This window comes from Eptesicus fuscus, chromosome 7 (assembly GCF_027574615.1).
Source record: "Eptesicus fuscus isolate TK198812 chromosome 7, DD_ASM_mEF_20220401, whole genome shotgun sequence".
Lineage (NCBI taxonomy): Eukaryota > Metazoa > Chordata > Mammalia > Chiroptera > Vespertilionidae > Eptesicus > Eptesicus fuscus.
In genome coordinates, this window is record NC_072479.1 from 14,113,610 (window position 1) to 14,132,190 (window position 18,581).

The following is an 18,581-nucleotide window of genomic DNA, read 5'->3' on the forward strand; positions in this document are numbered from 1 at the left end:
AGGAGACACCTGGAGTGGGAAGCAGAGGCCCGAGAACCGAGCCAGCAAGCCTGCTCCCGGGAGTGTGCAGGGAGGGCGGGTGGAGCAGCGCCAAGTGGCTCTGCAGAGTCTGGGAGAAGGGCAGGCATCATGGAGAAGCCAGCAGGATGGCTGCAGCCTGGAAGTGACCCAGGGAGAAAGGAAGTGAGCGCAGGGCTTGCCTTGGAGGTGGGTGGGCAATGTGTGTGGGAGCCAAGTGGTGGGATATCGCAGTGAGAAGGCGGTAGCTTTGAATCCTCACCTCTTGGTCAAGGAGTTTAAAGGGAAAGTAAAGCGGATGAGGAGGGAGCTAGTTGGGCGTAAGAACAGCACCTTCTTCTCTTAGATCAGAGCTGGGGTGAGGAGAGCGACAGTAGAGGGCGCTGTTCTCTGGGGAAGCCCAGTGCACCTATGACTCACCATTTCAGGGTCTGTGGGAGGCTGCCTGGAAGGGGACCAGGGCTCTGAGTCCTAGAGCAGCCTCTCCCTGCACCCCCAGGAGATAAGAACCCTCTGGAGATGGCCCCTTACCACAGAGAAGATTTGGGCTTCTTGCCCAGGTGGGAAAAACGCTGCAGAAGGACTTGGGGCACCCTCTCCCTCCTCCCAGGGATGCCCCCTCACACAGGCTTGTCCTTGTCTCAGCCCACAGCCCCCCATAGCCTGATGACGCTGTGCTTTCCTCTTCCCAGCAAGAGGGCTTCGCTATCTATTCCGAGTACTGTAACAACCACCCGGGGGCCTGCGCGGAGCTGTCCAGCCTGATGAAGCAGAGCAGGTACCGGCACTTCTTCGAGGCCTGCCGCCTGCTGCAGCAGATGATCGACATCGCCATTGACGGCTTCCTGCTCACACCCGTGCAGAAGATCTGCAAGTACCCCCTGCAGCTGGCCGAGCTGCTCAAGTACACCACGCAGGAGCACAGGTGAGAGAGGCCACCGGGCAACGCCCATCTCTCCACCACATGCTGAGGCCTTCAGCTCTCCCGAGCTTCCCAGGATGGCAGTGACAGAGGGCTCAGGTGTCAGGCTTTTGTTACTTCTGAAATAGGGTATGGAGGCTCCAGAATATCCATTCCTAGAGATATCAAAAAATAGCCCTGTCTGGTGTGGCTTAGTTAGTCAAGTACCGTCCCTTACACCAAAAGGTCACCAGTTCAGTTCCCAGTCAGGGTAAAAGCCCAGGTTGTGGGCTAAGTCTCCAGTAGGGTATGTGCAGGAGGTAGCTGATTGATGTTTCTCTCTTTTTCTCTCCCTCTCCCTTCATCTCTCTCTCCAAAATCAATAAAAACATTTTTTTTAAAAAAATATATAGTTTATGGTTTTAACAGTCTGCAAATAAATAAATAAATACGATTTGGGCCCTGGCTGGGTAGTTCAGTTGGTTAGAGCATCGTCCCAATATGTCAGGGTTGCAGGTTCAATCCCCAGTCAGGACACACAAGAATCAACCAATGAATGTATAAATAAGTAGAACAACAAATGGTTGTTTCTCTCTTACTCTCTCTTTCTCTCTCCTTCCCTCTCCCCTACCCCTCCCCACCTGCTTCCGCTCTCTCTCTAAATCAATTTTTAATAAAATAATATTTCTTATACTGTATTCTGTGCACATGGGGATTTTTATTGTGTTGTTGGTCCTATCATTGGCATATATTTTATAAATACTCTTTTGTAGCTACTCAGTCATTAATAAAGACAATTTTTAAAAAGAAATAGACCAATTGAATACAGTGTAAGAAATACTTCTTTTCTCTCCTGTACTACTTTAGTTGCTTCCCATTAACTCACCCTTAGAGCAGTGTTATTTACTGCCAACAAATGTTATTCTGTAGAAGGGGTGAGGACATAGAAAAATTTGAGCTATAAAAAATAGGGAATCTCAAGGCCTAGGGTAGCGTGTGGAGTCCACTTGGGAGGCACATTTCACAGAGGTCCTGGTTGGCTCTCGGCCCTTTCTGGCCCAGCCCTGGAGCCTGCTCTGATTCAGATTCCTTCCACCCCATTTCCTCTCCTTCCAGCACAGGGTTTCACGTGATTGGCTGCCTGCACTCTCCATCTTCCCTTAGGGCTTACTTTGCCTAAGCTCTGGGGGAGCCAAAAGTTCTCCATTGCTTACTTAATAGCAACTCAACATTTTCCTGCAGCACAGAGTAAGGTGTAATCTTGCTGTGCTTATGTGTACGATGTCACCCATTCGGTAATGAGCACATCCATTTTCCATGGCCATGTCACCACAGCAACACCCGCCTGGCCTGTTTGGTGCCTTTAGGTGGCAGCAGTTGGGTCATTGCTATGTTCTCACCAGGGCAGAACTGAAATGCCAGTGGGGACACAACCATTGCAGGCAAGGTTTTAGGATACAGCTTACTGTTCCAGACCAGAGTCAAACCTGCCCGTGACACCTGTGTCACCAGCACACAGCTCTCACTGCACCCGCAGCCCTGGAGAGAACAACCTGGAAGAATGTTAGTGGGAAGGGTCCGGGGGAAAGGATGGTGAGGAAATCTGCTGGAGCAAACCACAACTGTTTTGGGTTTTAACAACTATTGTTCGGAAGCAATCACATTCTCCAGGGCAGTGCCTGGCCCTGCAGGGTGCCCAGAATCATTCTTTGCCCACTCTGCCACTGGTCACTGAACAATTAATCCTAGATATCAGTATTTAAAGAGTTAGGACTACCAAACTAAGAGAAGGGAGTTTATTGAAAGAGCTATGTATTTTCTCTTTTTGATGGAAAAGTCAGAAAAGTTTGGAAAGAAAATAAAATCAGCAGAATTACAAATTTGAAGAAAATTTTTAAAAAGAATAAAAATGCATCATGATGAGAAATTAATAAATAAGAAGCAAAGACCCAGGCAAGCAGATTAGATTCCAAGATGGGAAAGCTGTGGCCAAAAGTTCACACATCACCTTTTAGCAGTTAATGTTCACTATAAGGAAATTGCAGATTTGGTCTGTTTTGTTTTGTTTTTCTTAATCATTTTAAAGGAAATGACATAAAGCCCATTTCTTTGTCTTAAGAGAAACAAAACAAAAAATGTTTTTTAAATTACACTGTTTTTTGTTTTTGTTTTTTTTAAACAAAATAAAAATATGCAAATTAACCATCACTCCGCTACGCCCATAAGCATTAGCACTGTTTTTTGTTGTTTTTTTTTGGGGTCTCAGGCCGCCAGGGCCACGCCCCCAAGCCGCGCGATGGCTCGCAAGCCACACAGGTTTGGGCTGGGGGTCTCAGGCCGCCAGGCCTCGCCCCCAAGCTGCGCGATGGCTCTCAAGCCGCGCGGGTTTGGGCTGGGGTCTCAGGCCGCTAGGACAGCTTGGGCTGGGGTCTCAGACCGCCAGGGCCCCGCACCCAAGCCGCAGGATCCCCTGGCCATGAGGACAGCTTGGGCTGGGATCTCAGACCTGCAGGGCCTGGCACCCAAGCCGCAGGATCCCTTGGCCATGAGGACAGCTTGGGCTGGGGTCTCATTCCTGCAGGGCCGGGCACCCAACTGCATGATCACCCAGCCAGCAGCAGCGGCAGGGCGGTGCACCCCCACCAAGCTATCTTCAGGCCAGTGAAGGCAGCCTGGGCTGGAGCCACACTCACCCACCGGGCTATCCACAGCCAGGCTGAGATGGCAGCCTGGGCAGGGGTCTCAGCTTGGCTGGGCTGAGGCAGCAGCCTGGGCTGGGGTCTCAGCCTGGCCAGGGCCCCATCCCCTGCCAGCGGTGGCAGCCTGGGGTCCCAACCATTGAGTCACACCAGCCAGGCAGATATGGAGGAATCTTAAATGTTTCTTTTTTTTATAATATATATTTTATTGATTTTTTACAGAGAGGAAGGGAAAGGGATAGAGAGCTAGAAACATCTATGAGAGAGAAACATTGATCAGCTGCCTCCTGCACACTCCCCACTGGGTATGTGCCCCCAACCAAGGTACATGCCCTTGACCAGAATCGAACCTGGGACCCTTGATTCTGCAGGCCAATGCTTCATCCATCCGCTGAGCCAAAACAGTTAGGACTGTCCAATATGCTAAAGAAAAAAACCCTATCTAATAAAGGGAATATGCAAGGGAGGGCATTTGGGGGTGACCGGGGTATCAGGGGCTGTCAGGGAAGTGGTTAGGGGGTGATCAGGCTGGCAGGCATAGCGGTTAGGGGCAATCAGGAAGGCAGGCAGGCGAGTAGTTGGGAGCCAGCAGTCCTAGATTGTGAAAGGGATGTCCGACTGCCTGTTTAGGCCCGATCCTATGGGGTCCCAGATTGGAGAGGGTGCAGGTTGGGCTGAGACACACACACACACACACACACACACACATACACACACACACACACACACCCGTGCACGAATTTCGTGCACCGGGCCTCTAGTATAAAATAAAAGGAAAACTTGCAGAAGAAAACAATTATCTTGCCGCTTTCTTCCTTGCTGGAGAGCTCTCTGGGCACTGTGCTCCAGGATTTTGGCAGCCCCTTGAATCATTTCTCTTCTTCCTCTGCTCTGCTGTGTGAATCGCCTGTCTGAGACAGCAGGTCTTCCTTCTGGGCAGATGGCCAGAGACTTCCTGGGAGCTGCATTTCCTTGTGTTTGGTAAAGAAACAATAGAACCTGCTTCCAAGGCTTTTTTCTGGGCTTTGCAGAAGGACTCTAATTCTGTCCGACTGAGTCCATAGGCTCTGCCTGCCCTGTAAGACACAGGAAAGTGCTAGAAAGTAAAAAATTCAGCTCATCCACTGGACAATTGATTTACATATCCCCAAGTTATTAATGCTGAGCAAAACTTGGATGTGAAAGTTTCCAATAGCGGACATCTCTTAGCCTGTGTGTGGATTAGAACTCCAGTTTTAGTTCTTTTATTACCTACGAGGGGCCCATTTTGCAGGAAGATTCCTGCAAGACTTCCTGTGGGCTTCCTTCCCACCACCGCCACCTCTCCCGCCCCCCCAACCTCTCCCGCTGCGGCGGGCAGGGCTCTGCCCCGCCCACCCACCGCGCCTGCGGCCGCCACCACCACCACCACCTCCATGGCCACGTGCACCGCTGCAGCCGCTGCGCGCCCCGACCCACTGCGCCCACTGCCGCCGCCCGCCTCTGCAGCCGCACGTGCCGCCACCGCTTTCCCTCCAGCAGCCGCCTTGCTTTCCATTTTCCCTCCCTCTTCCTTTTATGCTGTCTTCAGTCTTCACTCCTCCCTCCCTCAGCGTATGCAAATTAACCGACATCTTGGTTGGGTTAATTTGCATACTCACCCTGATTGGCTGGTGGGCGTGGCTTGGGCGTAGCAAAAGTGCGGTCAATTTGCATATTACTCTTTTATTAGGTAGGATAGTTTTAGAGGCCCTGGGAGCAGGAGTCTGCTGGGGCAGCATTTTAGTTTGATTTGACTGTAGCATATGGAAAGCACCAGAAATGAAGATCTGTTGATGAAGTAAATGCCGCATTGGCATTTACATAACTCATTAGGTCAACCTTCTGTGGCTGTGTCCTCTGGTGTCCTTTCCTGAACACCTTGAAAGATGGGACTCAGAGCAAATTATTACTCTTGAAAATGATTAGTGATTGTTAAAGTACTTTCTGTAGCCAACTTGCTATATCAGAACCAAAGCAATCACAGACTGCCCTTTCTTTATTAATGAAAATCATTCATTGTCACAATGATTAAGACATTTCTTGTGGCATTTACTTTCATTCATGGTAATTTCTGGGAAATGAGGACAACATTCTTATTCCAAAGAATTCTGGATTGCGTTGGTCAGCTCCCTTAACCTATGCAGACTATAGCCTATTCATGGAGGAACAAGAAAAAGGGAACAATGCTGCTGTTTAAATGCCATGTTGTCTAGACTATTAATATACAGATTGGGGAAGGAGTGTATTATTTTGTTGAGTAGCCTGTCATAAGGTTAAAATTCACCTCTCACTTTTCAGTGATTACAACAATATAAAGGCAGCCTACGAGGCCATGAAAAACGTAGCCTGTTTGATCAATGAGCGCAAACGCAAGCTGGAGAGTATAGACAAGATAGCGCGTTGGCAAGTATCCATCGTAGGCTGGGAGGTGAGTGGATACCACCCCCCACATCACATCATACATCACCACTCACACCCTCCCCTACCTCTGATCTAGTTTAATGACAGACTTTGATGTCCTATGATTGATACTTTATACTCATGGCTTAATGGTCCACAGCGTTCCCTTGCTGTCCGGAATTAGCGCATTCCTATGAAATGTTCATACGCTGAAATGGTGCAAAGCCAAAGACCAGCACCTTAGGACACATCTTGCTAACAGATGCACAGAATAAACCGAGAAAAGGCCTGTCCGTGACATCTGGGTCCCGGCTCACAGCTTTCACTGCACAGATGCTCACAGACGCAGCTGGGCTCTCGCACTGGACCTGAGATGTGGGGTGTGGTTCCGGGGAAGGAGCTTCCTGGGGCCAAGCTTGACACTCGACACTCCAGTGCCGCTGCCTCTGTAATGGCCCCCTGCAAAGCCAACACTGAACACTATTACTGCTTCTCCCCTTTTTTGGAAAAAATGAAAATTCTCTTTGGATTTCTTTCCATTAGCAAAAACAGGTACTAATGTAGGTCTTTAGTAAACGTACGGTAGTATAAAGAGAACTTTCAAAAAGCAGGGGATACCTGTATATATTTTGAGGCAAATGATTGAATTGAAGTCAACTACTTTACCTTTTACCTCCACCAAGAAACACTCTGAGGAGTGTCTGTAATTAATTTATTGCCTTCTCTCCTGCTAGAGCGTGAGATTCATGAAGCAGCTGGAGAAGATTTAAAATATAAATTGCAATTGGTGAGAGTATGGACTGTGCAGCCACCCTGCCTGTGTGTGAATCCCCTGTGACCTGGGCATGATCACTGTTTTCATCTAGGAGATGGAGAGGAAAATATTCCCTATCTCGTAGGGCTATTGTGAGGGTTATATAAGACAGGGCAAATGCAATGCTTAATACAGCCTGTAGTAATGGTCCAGCATGCACGTGCACACACACACACACTTATTTCTAAAAACAGGAATGATGACAATATAAGTACCTGTGTTGTGTTTACCGCATGCCTAGCACTGGTTTAAGCCATTTTTATGTATGAACTCATTTTAATCCTCTCAACAGTCCGATGAAGTAGGAAATATCACACCCATTTAACATATGGGGAAGCTAAAGCACATAACAGTTAGGTGGCCTGTCATGCCCACAGAGCTAGGAAGTGGCCGAACTGGATTCAAACCCAGGCAGGCAGCCTGGCGTCGGGAGTCCATGCTGCTAACCACTAGGCTCTGTGGCCATTCTTAAGAATGATAAATTGGTGCTGTTCATATTGTTTGTAGAACACGCAAGATTCATCCTACATCAAACTAATTGGTCAAGGCTCACTTTCCCAAAGGCTTGTGAAAGTTTGGGCTGAGAAGTTCAGTTTTTAACTAAAGTAGATAATAGTGATGAAAGGTGGAAAGAAATACTAGTACTTGTATTTCAAGGCCTTATAGACTTCTGGAACCTGGACAGGCCCTCAGAGATCACCGAGTCTAACTCTTATTTTGTAAGTGAAGAATCTAGGGCACAGAATTGCTTGAGGCAGGTAAATAGAAGAGGTATTTTGGAGTCAAGAGCTTTTGCCTACAAAAAATGTTGTGTATGACTGAGATTAAAGAAGAATAAAACCTTCAATTTGTAAAAGTGAAAGCCAATGTCATGCCAAATACCATAAAGTTCCATTGAATTAGACCCAAACCTAAATATGATAAAAGTGTGGTTTTCCTTCCGTTCTTGGACTCTGACACTGAGGAGATAATTTACCAATTATCTTGCTGCTAATTTGCCACCTGGCCTTTTGTTTCCAAAGATCCTAAACACGTTAGTCCAGGCAGCTGCCATAGGCCTAACTTAAGCCAGAGCATCTGTGGTTTGTCCCACCTGCCCAAACCTACCTGTGGTCCTCGTTCTCCAAGGATCGGCCTTGGTCAGCTGCCATATCAGACCTTGATCGGATTTGTTAGCCCAGCAGGCTCTTCACTGCTCTTTCTGATAAGGAAGACACCTCAGATAACAGAGGCCCTGTAACATTTTCCCATTTAGTAGGAAAAAAAGAAAACCACACGCAAGAAGACTAATAAACCAAGGTTTCAAATGGCCTCTGAGGCTTGGCTACCTGTGACTGGGCCTCGGGCACCTGGCAAATCTGGGGAGGCTTCTGGGCCAGGGCTCCCGGCACCTGGAGGTAAGAATTGGAAGGTCTCACAGTGTGTTTTCATCCTCTAGGGACGGGACATTTTAGACCGAAGTTCCGAACTGATCCATTCTGGGGAGCTGACCAGAATCACTAAGCAAGGCAAGAGCCAGCAGCGGACATTCTTTCTGTTTGACCACCAGCTCGTGTCCTGCAAGAAGGACCTGCTGCGCAGGGACATGCTCTATTACAGGGGCCGCATGGACATGGATGACATGGAGCTCGTGGACCTAGAGGACGGGCGGGACAAGGACTGGAACCTCAGCGTGAAAAACGCCTTCAAGCTCGTCAGCAAAACCACTGACGAGGCTCATCTGTTTTGTGCCAAGAAACAGGAAGACAAGGCGAGGTGGCTGCAGGCTTGTGTGGATGAAAGGAGACGGGTGCAGGAGGACCGGGAAATGGGTAAGCAGCGCTCAGAGCCACCGGGTTTCGTTGGCCTCTGCTTTCTAACCTCATTCCCCAGCCCTCTCCCACAGAGTTAACTCCCACCCTTAGGAAAAGAAAAGGATTTGCAAATTCTAAATATTTCTAAATTTGCTCACAAGACAGGCTGTGGCAGGTGTAATTACTACAGGCAACATTTACGTGCCAGATGCTCTACTACACATTTACAGAGAACATCTCATTTAGTTTCAAAACGTGGATACTATTGCTGTACACATTTTACAAATGAAAAAATCGAGGCTCAAGGCCCTGTATTGCAGTGAAGGCCATGCCTCTCCATACTCAGGATCACTGTCTTCTTCACAGCTGCTGCTCCCCTCAGGTATTCACTGGCCAATGGGACAAACCCTCCAGCCTGGTGTTTACGGTGGGGCACAGTCTCAGCCGGGCTCCAGTGCCTCCCTGGCACAGTAGGGTTTTGAGCACAAACTGTTGAAGGGAAGTCAGGATGCCACAGGGACCATGGGCCCTGGATCCTTCTCTCTGCAGCCTTCCTGGGCCCGGACCCCCAAGGCTGTGGTGCAGAATGGAGAAGGCCCTCCCCCTCTTCTTCCCCGCCCACTGCCATGAGGAAAGCCAGAACAAAACCAGCAGGTGCTCCATTGACCCTCCCATGGTGTGTGTCACCAGCACTGGCTCAGGCTGGGCCACAAATGTTGCTCTCAAATAGGAGGTTTCGTGGGATGGATCATATACTAGTATTAGAGTAGAAAGGGCTTTACAACTCAGCCAGGCTGACTCACCATCAGCAGGAATCTCCTTGGAAACACTCTTAACAGCTGAGCACTGGCCTGTACCTCGGCCTCTAATGACAACAGAGCTCACTGCTGTAGGTGGCCCCTTCCGCTAAGTATCCTGGATTTATTCTAAGAAGAAAGCTGATCCCAAGCCAGTTCCATATATTGGTGCAGCTTTTGACTCTCAGGCCTCATTGGAATAAGGCTCATCGCTCCATCATGCCGAGAATTCTTCAGATAGTTGAAGATCACATATATTCAAATGCAAAATGAGAGAGCCACAAAATGCTAATCTTACCTGCCATGTCATGTTGTCTAGTGCAGACCCTGAAATCATTTGTAAGTTGGAGTGTTTTGGTTTTTCCTCAGATTGAACCACATATTACAAGGGCATTCTAAATACTTCTCAGTTCTGCCCTTTGGCAGTTCAGCACTTCCCTATTGCTGGTGCTTGAAAGAGAAACAGGAATGAATGAATGAATGAATGAATGAATGAATGAATGAATACAGGGATGAAGGGATACATGCATGTGGCACTCCTAGAGCCATTAAATCTGTTACCTGGGTGAGAGTGGACAAAAATGGGACTGACCCAGGCCCTTGCCTGGTATATTCTGTCAGCCTAGGTGCCCAGTACATTGCGTGTAGGTTGATCCTAGAGATCGTGCCATTGACCAGGTGGGGCATGGAGGGTGGGAATAAGGCAAGGCCAGAGTAGGCCTCAGAGCAGTAGAAGCCAGGGGGCCAGGGTGTGGAGCCTGAAGGAGACCTCAGGACTTATTAGGGACAGATATTGAGCATGTCAAGGAGTCAAGGCATAGGAAGCAGAGTGACCCCAAGCAGCAGAATGCAGAGCCCAGGTCCCCTTCCACCAGGTGGAGGCCTCCCCCAAGGCAGGGCCAGTCCGGCAGCTGTAGCTCCTCTGCCTCTGTCCTTGCTTCTCTCCTCATGCTCTCTACAGTTGGGGTACAAAATTCAGTTCCCATTACTCAAATACCTTTGTTTAGGAGACAATCAAAACTCACTCAGCTTTCACAGTGAGTGAGCAGACCCGCGGCCCTTTGATTTGTCCTTCCTCCCAGAGCCTTATTCTTTAGGGGGAGTCTATGTGACACATCTGGGTTTGCACAGGTAGTCTGTGCATCCTTCCCAACAGCCCCATTTCAGTCTTTCCGGTGTCCCAACGACAGTCCTGGCTCCTTCCTTCTCTTATCCAGTCTTTCGACCTCTTCTAGTTCCTCAAGGACTAAGGTTCTTTGCTTTAGGCTATGGTGAATATCTCAGGGTAATATGGGTTATGGTGCAAGTTTTAATCTAAAATGTTTTCACTTGTTTTGAATACATGTTACCTTTGTTTCTAAATACAGGAATGGAAATTTCTGAAAATCAAAAGAAACTAGCCATGTTAAATGCTCAAAAGGCAGGACATGGAAAGTCAAAAGGTAAGTTCTACAGAAACCTCCCTCTCTGTAATGTGTTTCAGCATTGGAATTCAAATTGGGGCAAGGCTCAAAGTTAGCACATGACCAACTCTGAATGAAGGAGAAGAGTGCGGATGAAACTCAAAATGATAGATCCAAAATAGCGGACAGTTTACCATAATGAGCATTTGGTTTGAATGTACTAGTACTTCTGTTTTTTGCATATGAGTCTATAAAAGGTGTATTGAATTGGTAGCCAAGAGCTTCCAGACCTCCCTCTGCTGCCCACAACCCCTCTGGGCCCTCCGCTGAGGGGTGATGGTATGGCCAGGTCAGCGTTCCTGAGTCTGAGGCAGGTCAGCCACTCTTGTATCTTTGGGGCATGTGAGGAGGAATCTCCAACCCCGACTGTGTATCCCTGCAGGCTACATTTTAGTTCAAGTAAGAAGAAAGATCTGAGAGTCCAGTACATCACGCAATGAGCTAAGGAAAAAGAAGACAAAGTAGCTTATTTAGAGCTTATTCTCTACCCTGCACGCACCTCAGAATGACCGGGCTGCTGTTTAAAAATACCAAAGCCCAGGTCATACACACACACACACACTCACACACACCCTCGGCTTCCAGTGTGCAGGCAGAGTTTCCTCAAGTAGATAATACTCATATTCTAGCCCAACAGAAACACTGAAGATTTTTATTCCAAAAATGTTATCTACACTAATAAAAGAGAAAGGTACAAATTGACTGTCACTTTGCGATAGTCACCAGCCAACCAGGAATGAGTATGCAAATTAACCCAACAAAGATGGCAGGTTAATTTGCATATGCAGGCGCCAAGTGGCCGGGGGTGGGGTGGCCGCTTGCATGTGCACCGGCACCAAGCGGCTTGGGTCTGAGCCTGTAGTGCTGCGCATAGGCCCGGAGCGGCCAGGGTCCCGGAATGCAGGTGCCAAGCAGCTGGGGGCGGGGCAGGAACGTCCCCCACAACGAGCGAGCAGACTGCAGGGGACTGCTTGCCCTTCGCCGTGGCAGCGAGGGGCAAGCAGTCCCCTGCAGGGCCCCCACAGAGAGCAGACACCAGGGCCTGCAGTGGCGTCAAGCAGGCAGGTCCACAGAGAGCAGAGAACCACGGGGAGAAGGCCTAAGGCGTCAGTAGGACATCCCTTGAGGGCTCCCAGATTGGAGAGGGTGCACATCAGGCTGAGGGACACCCCACCCCCATGCACGAATTTCGTGCACTGGACCCCTAGTATTTTATAATCTTAATTCAGATTGACTCCAAGAGGGGTTACCCTATGACATTTATCCTACTCAGTATTTTCCTAACTGAAAATGCAAAAAGAAGGATCAGTTCAGCCTAGGACTGTGATAAGCCATCAACTGCTGCACCAAGACAAATTCATTACCAAAATAACACTCAACATTTTCCTGCTCCCACCACTCAAATGCAGAATTTCCCTCCTATGTTATAAACATGTTCAAGGCAGAAAAACCCACCGTATTCTTTTTTACATCTTCACTTTAATGTCAAGTGACCAATAAATATCAATTTATTAGAACGTACTCACTTATGTATCTTCCAAGAGTCACTATCTTAGCAGTGAGGCCCCCGAAAATGCAACTGATGGTCACCTGGCAGGCACTTTTCATGAGTTATCTCACTTCATCCTCCCTGTCATCCTGGCAGATATGGAAAGCCTATGGCAAATCAGAGGCAGGGATGGATTCTGAACTGAGGTCCTGGCTCCTTCCAAAACCCACACTCTGTCCTCTTATCATGCTGGCTTTCACAGTTACTGTGTGGTCTTGTAACTAATTTTAATATGCCTTTTTAATGACATATGCACAAATTTAAAATGCCAACTTTAATAAAGCAGTTTTGATTAAACTGATGAGGTATCTGGGTCACTATTCTAGGCACATTACTTACATTAACTCGTTTAATTCTCATACCCCAATAGGCACTGGTATCCCTGCTTTAGATTTAGGGAACTGAGGCACTGGAAAGTCAGCTGATTTCCCAAATAGTTACAGCTCGTAAGTGATAGAGTAGGCGCTGGGCCGAGCAGGATGTTATAGCTTCTCATCCCAAACAGCAGTCTAGTTCTAATCTTGCCACTTTCTGCTGTGTGACTATAGCTTCACATAACCTCTCTGGTTTCCGTGTTCTTCTCAGTCACATTCCTGTAATGGTACCTTCTTGGGAGGATTTTCGTGAGGATTCAGTGAGATAAACTATGTCCCGTTTCCACACACAGCATGGGCTAAATGTTTAATGCTAGCTGTCAGATATACTTTCGGTGAATGTGAATTGAGAATCGGCCAAGAACTTCAAGTCTTGGCACTTTTTTGTTGTTGTTTTTAATAAGTGACTCTCATTCCATGTGTCATCTTCCTCCTCTCTTGAGTCAGGCTATAGTGGATGCCCCGTGGCCCCACCACACCAGAGCTTGCACCCCATGCACCAGCGCCACGTCACGGTGCCCACCAGCGTCCCTCAGCAGCAGGTGTTTGCCCTGGCAGAACCCAAGCGGAAGCCTTCGCTGTTCTGGCACACCTTCAACAAACTCACCCCTTTCAAGAAATGAAAGCGGGAGGGCCGCACCTCGGCCTGTGGCCGTGAAGAGGACCTTTTTGTTCCTTCTGTGCTCGGTCCAGGGACAGTCTGGTGGACCCAGTGCTCTTCTTTGGGGCTGAATAAAGAAGAGAAGGACCTGGACTCGCCCTCCGTCTCAGAGACACAGCTGCCTGCTTGGGAGGGGGAGAAGGTGAAGAAGCTCCCCAGTGCCCAGGAGGCTTCCGTGACTTGTGCCGAGGTGGCCGGGACTGAGGAACTGGCGACATGCTCTGAAGTGAGTGCTGAGCAGTGACCCTGCTAGCCTCGCTGGTGACGAGTGCCGGTGCGGCAGCCCAGGTCCAGGTGCTGCGAGGAAGGACAGGATGGCTCGGCGCTTTTGCATTTGGTTTGAAAGGAATGGTCGTCCTGGGTTTGGGACGTCACTGGCGCGGTCATCCGTTCCTCTCTTCCTTAGTGTTAGGGGACTTAGCGCAGACGTGTTCCCTGGTGTCATCTGAACCCACACAGTGGCCACATGATAATTAGCAGGCTTCATCTTGTAGGTCCTCCCCACACAGGCTGGAGGGGAAAGCAGGATGAGCCTGTCTGGAAGCTGGGAGGCCTACAGTGCAGTAACTTCAGCCTCCTAGGGTGAGGCTGCTTCCCGGGAGGGAGCGAGGGAGGCGGGGAAACCCTGTGGCAGGCGAGATGGCGCCAGATAGGTCCTCTCTAGTCAGTACTCTCCCACTCCGCAGGTAACTCCGGGAGCAGAACCCTGTCAGCTGGTTCATCACCTAAAAACTATTCAAACAGCCTGTTTGCAATGTACAAACCCATTCACTTTAGTTCCAGGATAAAGTGAATATGCAAATGCACTGATTGAAAGGCATTCTCATTCAATCACTTATTCCTGGCGCCGTCACCAATGAAGTTATCATGACAGTTACATCCCCTGAGAAAGCTTGAGCTTCAAAGCAGCCCATCAGCTCCGTGAGGAGCCCACGTGGTTGCATTAATCCAAACTGTATGCTAACCATGCCATTATTGCATGTCAGCGGGTTTCTGAAGATTCCCTCTTTATAAAGAGGCCTTAACAGAATATATCTAGACGCAGAGATAGCAGCCTTCCTTTAACGAGGGCCACATGGGCTGATACCTGTCAACAGTTTTCTCCTAGTCTTTGTCTATATTGTAAATTTTGATGAAAAAAACTTTAAAATGTGTCTGGAGAAGACAGGCTCTGCAAGAGAGATGCCATTGTAATTTACTTAGTGCACTGGATGGGGCGGGGAGGGTATTGTATGACTCAATTTGTGTTTTTCTATTTGAAAATCTCCTTTTTGTATGCTACTCTTGGAAGTTCTTTTTTCTACTAGGCCCATGCTTAAGAATAAACAAACTGTACTGTCAATCACAGAGGTGTAGTCTGAGTCTCTGGGTGTGTGGCTCCCACCCCACACACACCCCCACACACACACACCCAGAGCTTTTCCGGAAGGAGATGGTGACCTGCAACAAGAAGAGGCAATCTTGGACCTCTCTTACCGGTTCTTTTTTTTTAAATCTCTTATGAGCTGTTTATTTTATTTTTTTCATTTTTAAAAAAATCTTTATTGTTGAAAGTATTACATATGTCCCCTTTTAGGCCTTCACCACCCTATTGTCTGTGCCCGTGGGTCATGCATATATGCATACAAGGTCTTTGGTTGACCTCTTCCCACCCCCGCACCCTCCCCCGCCTTCCCTCTGAGGTGCCACCGTTGTTTCTGGGCTTCTCTCTCTGGATCTATTTTGTTCATCAGTTTATTTTGTTCATTAGTTTATTTTGTTCATTAGATTCCACATATGAGTGAGATCATGTGATACTTGTCTTTCTCTGACTGGCTTATTTTGCTTAGTATACATTTACACAATGGAATACTAGCAGCTGTAAAAAAGAAAGAACTCTTACTATTTGCAACAGCACGGATGGGCCTGGAGAGTATGACTAGTATGCTACGCAAACTCTTACTGTTCTCGAGCCTGCTCTGCACCTCCGTGTGCTCACTTGTAGGCAGTATTGCTGGAAGGCGGTGCCGCCATGGCCAGCGTCCCTGGGCTGCTTCCGGGGCCTTCACACGGAGTGTCCCAGGATAGAGGCTGCGTTTGTGAGGAAGCTTCTCAGGAGGTGCTGTGAGGGACTGCGTGCACGAGCGTGTGCGTGCATGTGTGCTTCGTTTTTGAATACACATCTCAATTTTAGTTGTGTTTATATAACTGACATTTTTATTAACAAAAATTATATATTTTATAAACTATACTAAATATGCTTTTCCTTAGGGAATAACTGAAGGATCTCTGTGCTAAGAGTTGTTCATATACACAGCAATTTTAAACGGCTGGCTGTGGTGTGTGTGTGTATGTGTGTGTTTTATAATATTAGAGAATTACGTTAAAGAAGCAAATAGAGTTATTTGCTTAGGTTATATTTTCAGTGAGGATTCAGCAAGTAAAGAACCACTCAGAGGGCTTCCATTTACTAATATTTATTAAGGAGCAATGAGGAAATGCTTTAAGTTCTGTGACGAGTCCTGGTTTGTTTCCCAGCTGAGCCCTAGCTCTGGTCCCACCTCCCACTTGGCCTCCTAACAGGAAGGAGGAGGAAGCGCGGGCACCAGGGCATGCGGCCCAGCAGCCCTGTCAGCTTGGTACCTGTGAGAAGCGCCTGATCAATACCTGTTCTGGAGGATCCTGGTGATTTTGAAAACTGCTAAAATAGATTTTAAATGTTAGGATTTAAGTTTGTATGTCCAATTTCAGTTGTCTTACCAAATGCCTGAGTTCTATCAAGAATAGGTGGCTCAAGTATTCTAATTTTGGTTTGCCAAACTTCCTTCTTGTTCTACTCAGAAAATAGAGAAAAAGCAAAGAGCCTTCTATACAGAGTGTGTATGAATTTCATTGGGAACCTCACTCTCTCTGTCTTTCTCTCTTTTTAACCCTACATTGCATAATATGGTGAAAACTACCCCCCTCCCAAAAGAAAAGATGATATAGAATTCTGATGAATTTTACTTATACTATTATTCATATTTCAGAATTTGCCAACTCTGTTGAAAGATAGTTGGGTCAAGAGCAACCTTCTCGATGTTGATCATGCCTAAAACTCGGACAGCCTTGCGGTAGCTGTAAGGACTCAGAGAGTAGAATTTTTGTAAAGCCCTGGAGAAGTAGCATTCTTTGTCTTTGGCCTGCAAACTGGAAAAGGAATGGCAGCAGCTGGCCAGCGGTTAGACAGGACCATCTGCACAGTTTGTTTTCGGGGAGCTCTGATCTTTTCACCTGGTAGATCTGACTTTGTAGTTGGAAACATTTCACTTCCATCTCCCAACAAAGAATATTGTTGTGTCTTTGTAAACCTAATCTAGAGGAAGATTAACGCCATGCCTGTTCTTTTGTAAAATCTTTTGTAAAAGCCATGTGACGCAATATTTTTACCAGTTGGAAATCTTTACGTGCCCAAATTGCTGATATTCCTCAATAAAAATCAACTTACTTAAAATCAGCTTGATTACCTGGAGTTCGGGGGGTGGGGGTGGGGTGGCAATTGTTGAGGAGAGAAACAGATGTGTTCCTCCCAGGCCAGTGCCGGCAGCGTGAATAAATGTCCTTCCGAGTCTACAGGACACAAATCAGCAAGGTCTGAGGGCACAGAAACAGTTGTCCCTGTAATAAGCGTAACCTACAGCTTGTTCTCCCGGTTAGACTCACCTGGCTAATGCTGCTCTCTGGGTGGATGTGATCGAAGTGGAATTCCAAAGATTTTTGGGGAAAAAAATAAGTAAAAACTATCTGATCTTGAAAAACCAAAATGTTTAAATATTTGATGCAGACATACTGAGCTACAACACATGTAGCAATATTGTCTTTAGTTATTCCATAGGTTCCAACATTGGTACTTAGAAAATACTTGAATTGATTCTGTGATTTCATAATTGGTCATTTTTCTAAGTATCAGCATCGTTCATGTTTGACTTACCTACTTTGCAAAGCTTTGGGTAACCTTTTCACGTTAACTCATCAATGTCAAGATGACATTACCTGTATAAGTTGTGACAGCTTCCGAACTGAGGACTTGGCTGTTGACAGCTGAAAGATGTGTACAGGTTGCTGTAACTTGATATGTATTTTTGTTGAATGAAGTTTTTGTAAGAAAAGAAAAATATATTTACAATGTTATTTGAATGATTTCTTGTAAATGCTGTGAATCTATATTTGTTTTTTGTATCTGTATATTAAACTTAATTTGCCAAACTGGTTTTAGCAATGCATTTCCATGTTAGAATAGGATTTTTTTATTTTTTTTTTAATGGAGGGAGTGTGTCAGTAGGATCTGTGGGATTTATAGCTCATTTCCTGCCTGGACATTGATAGACTTCTTTTCAGTAATAACTTGTTCACTAATGAGCTGGATCAGACCATGGACAGCTATGAGAAAGAAGCTCTGAGGGAAGCAAATAGGGGCCACTTGAATGGAAACCGTCACTAAACGCTGGAATAGGACTACTAAAGCCAGCACCCGAAATGAGAAATCCTATTTTGTAGTGGCAGCTTTTGCACAGACGATGGAAGGTGGATGAACAGAATGTGTTCTCCTTTCATTTCCCTGCTGCTGCCCAAGGAATAGGCAGGCCCCTTTCCCAGGAGATCTGCTAGTGCCCTAGGCCCGCCTACCCTCTGGGGTGGGGTAGATAACAGTTTCCTCCTCTAATTGACAGCTCAGAAGAGCTAGTAAATAGCCCATTGTTTGCTGTGACTGTAATCAGAAAAGGATTCCTATAAAGGTTGCCAGGCAGCCAGTTCCCACTTTTTGTTTGTTTACTCTAATAACCGCCTACTTCCCAAACTGGTTTCCCTCCTGGAGCTGGGCAGAAAGAGGGGGGCTAACTTAGGGGTGGGGGGGGCTGGGACAGGGGAGGGTGAAAGCACCAGGAACCGAGTCTGCCTCTCAAAGGTTGGCTCCCAGGGACTCGGGCTGGTACCATAGACAGGAGTGAAAATACAGGGCTGTGGCCATTTCCTCCGGAAGAGTCCAGGGAGATGACCTGAGCCACCTACCCTGTGCCCGGGAAAGACCACCTGAAATGTGTGAGTCCTCCAAAGGCACTTATGGTCAAAAAG

The 18,581-nt window shown here is 47.3% G+C and overlaps 1 protein-coding gene across 1 annotated transcript in view; it reads left to right on the plus strand.

Moving 5' to 3' along the window:
* Nucleotides 1-14,835, plus strand: part of SPATA13 (spermatogenesis associated 13) — a 96,344-nt gene extending 81,509 nt beyond the window's left edge. The window contains exons 8-12 of the mRNA XM_054718755.1: nt 711-943; nt 5,938-6,067; nt 8,292-8,664; nt 10,811-10,885; nt 13,277-14,835. Coding sequence (XP_054574730.1) covers nt 711-943; nt 5,938-6,067; nt 8,292-8,664; nt 10,811-10,885; nt 13,277-13,452 — 987 coding nt within the window. The 3' untranslated portion in view covers nt 13,453-14,835. The remainder of the gene's footprint in view (nt 1-710; nt 944-5,937; nt 6,068-8,291; nt 8,665-10,810; nt 10,886-13,276) is intronic.
* Nucleotides 14,836-18,581: the final 3,746 nt, after the last annotated feature.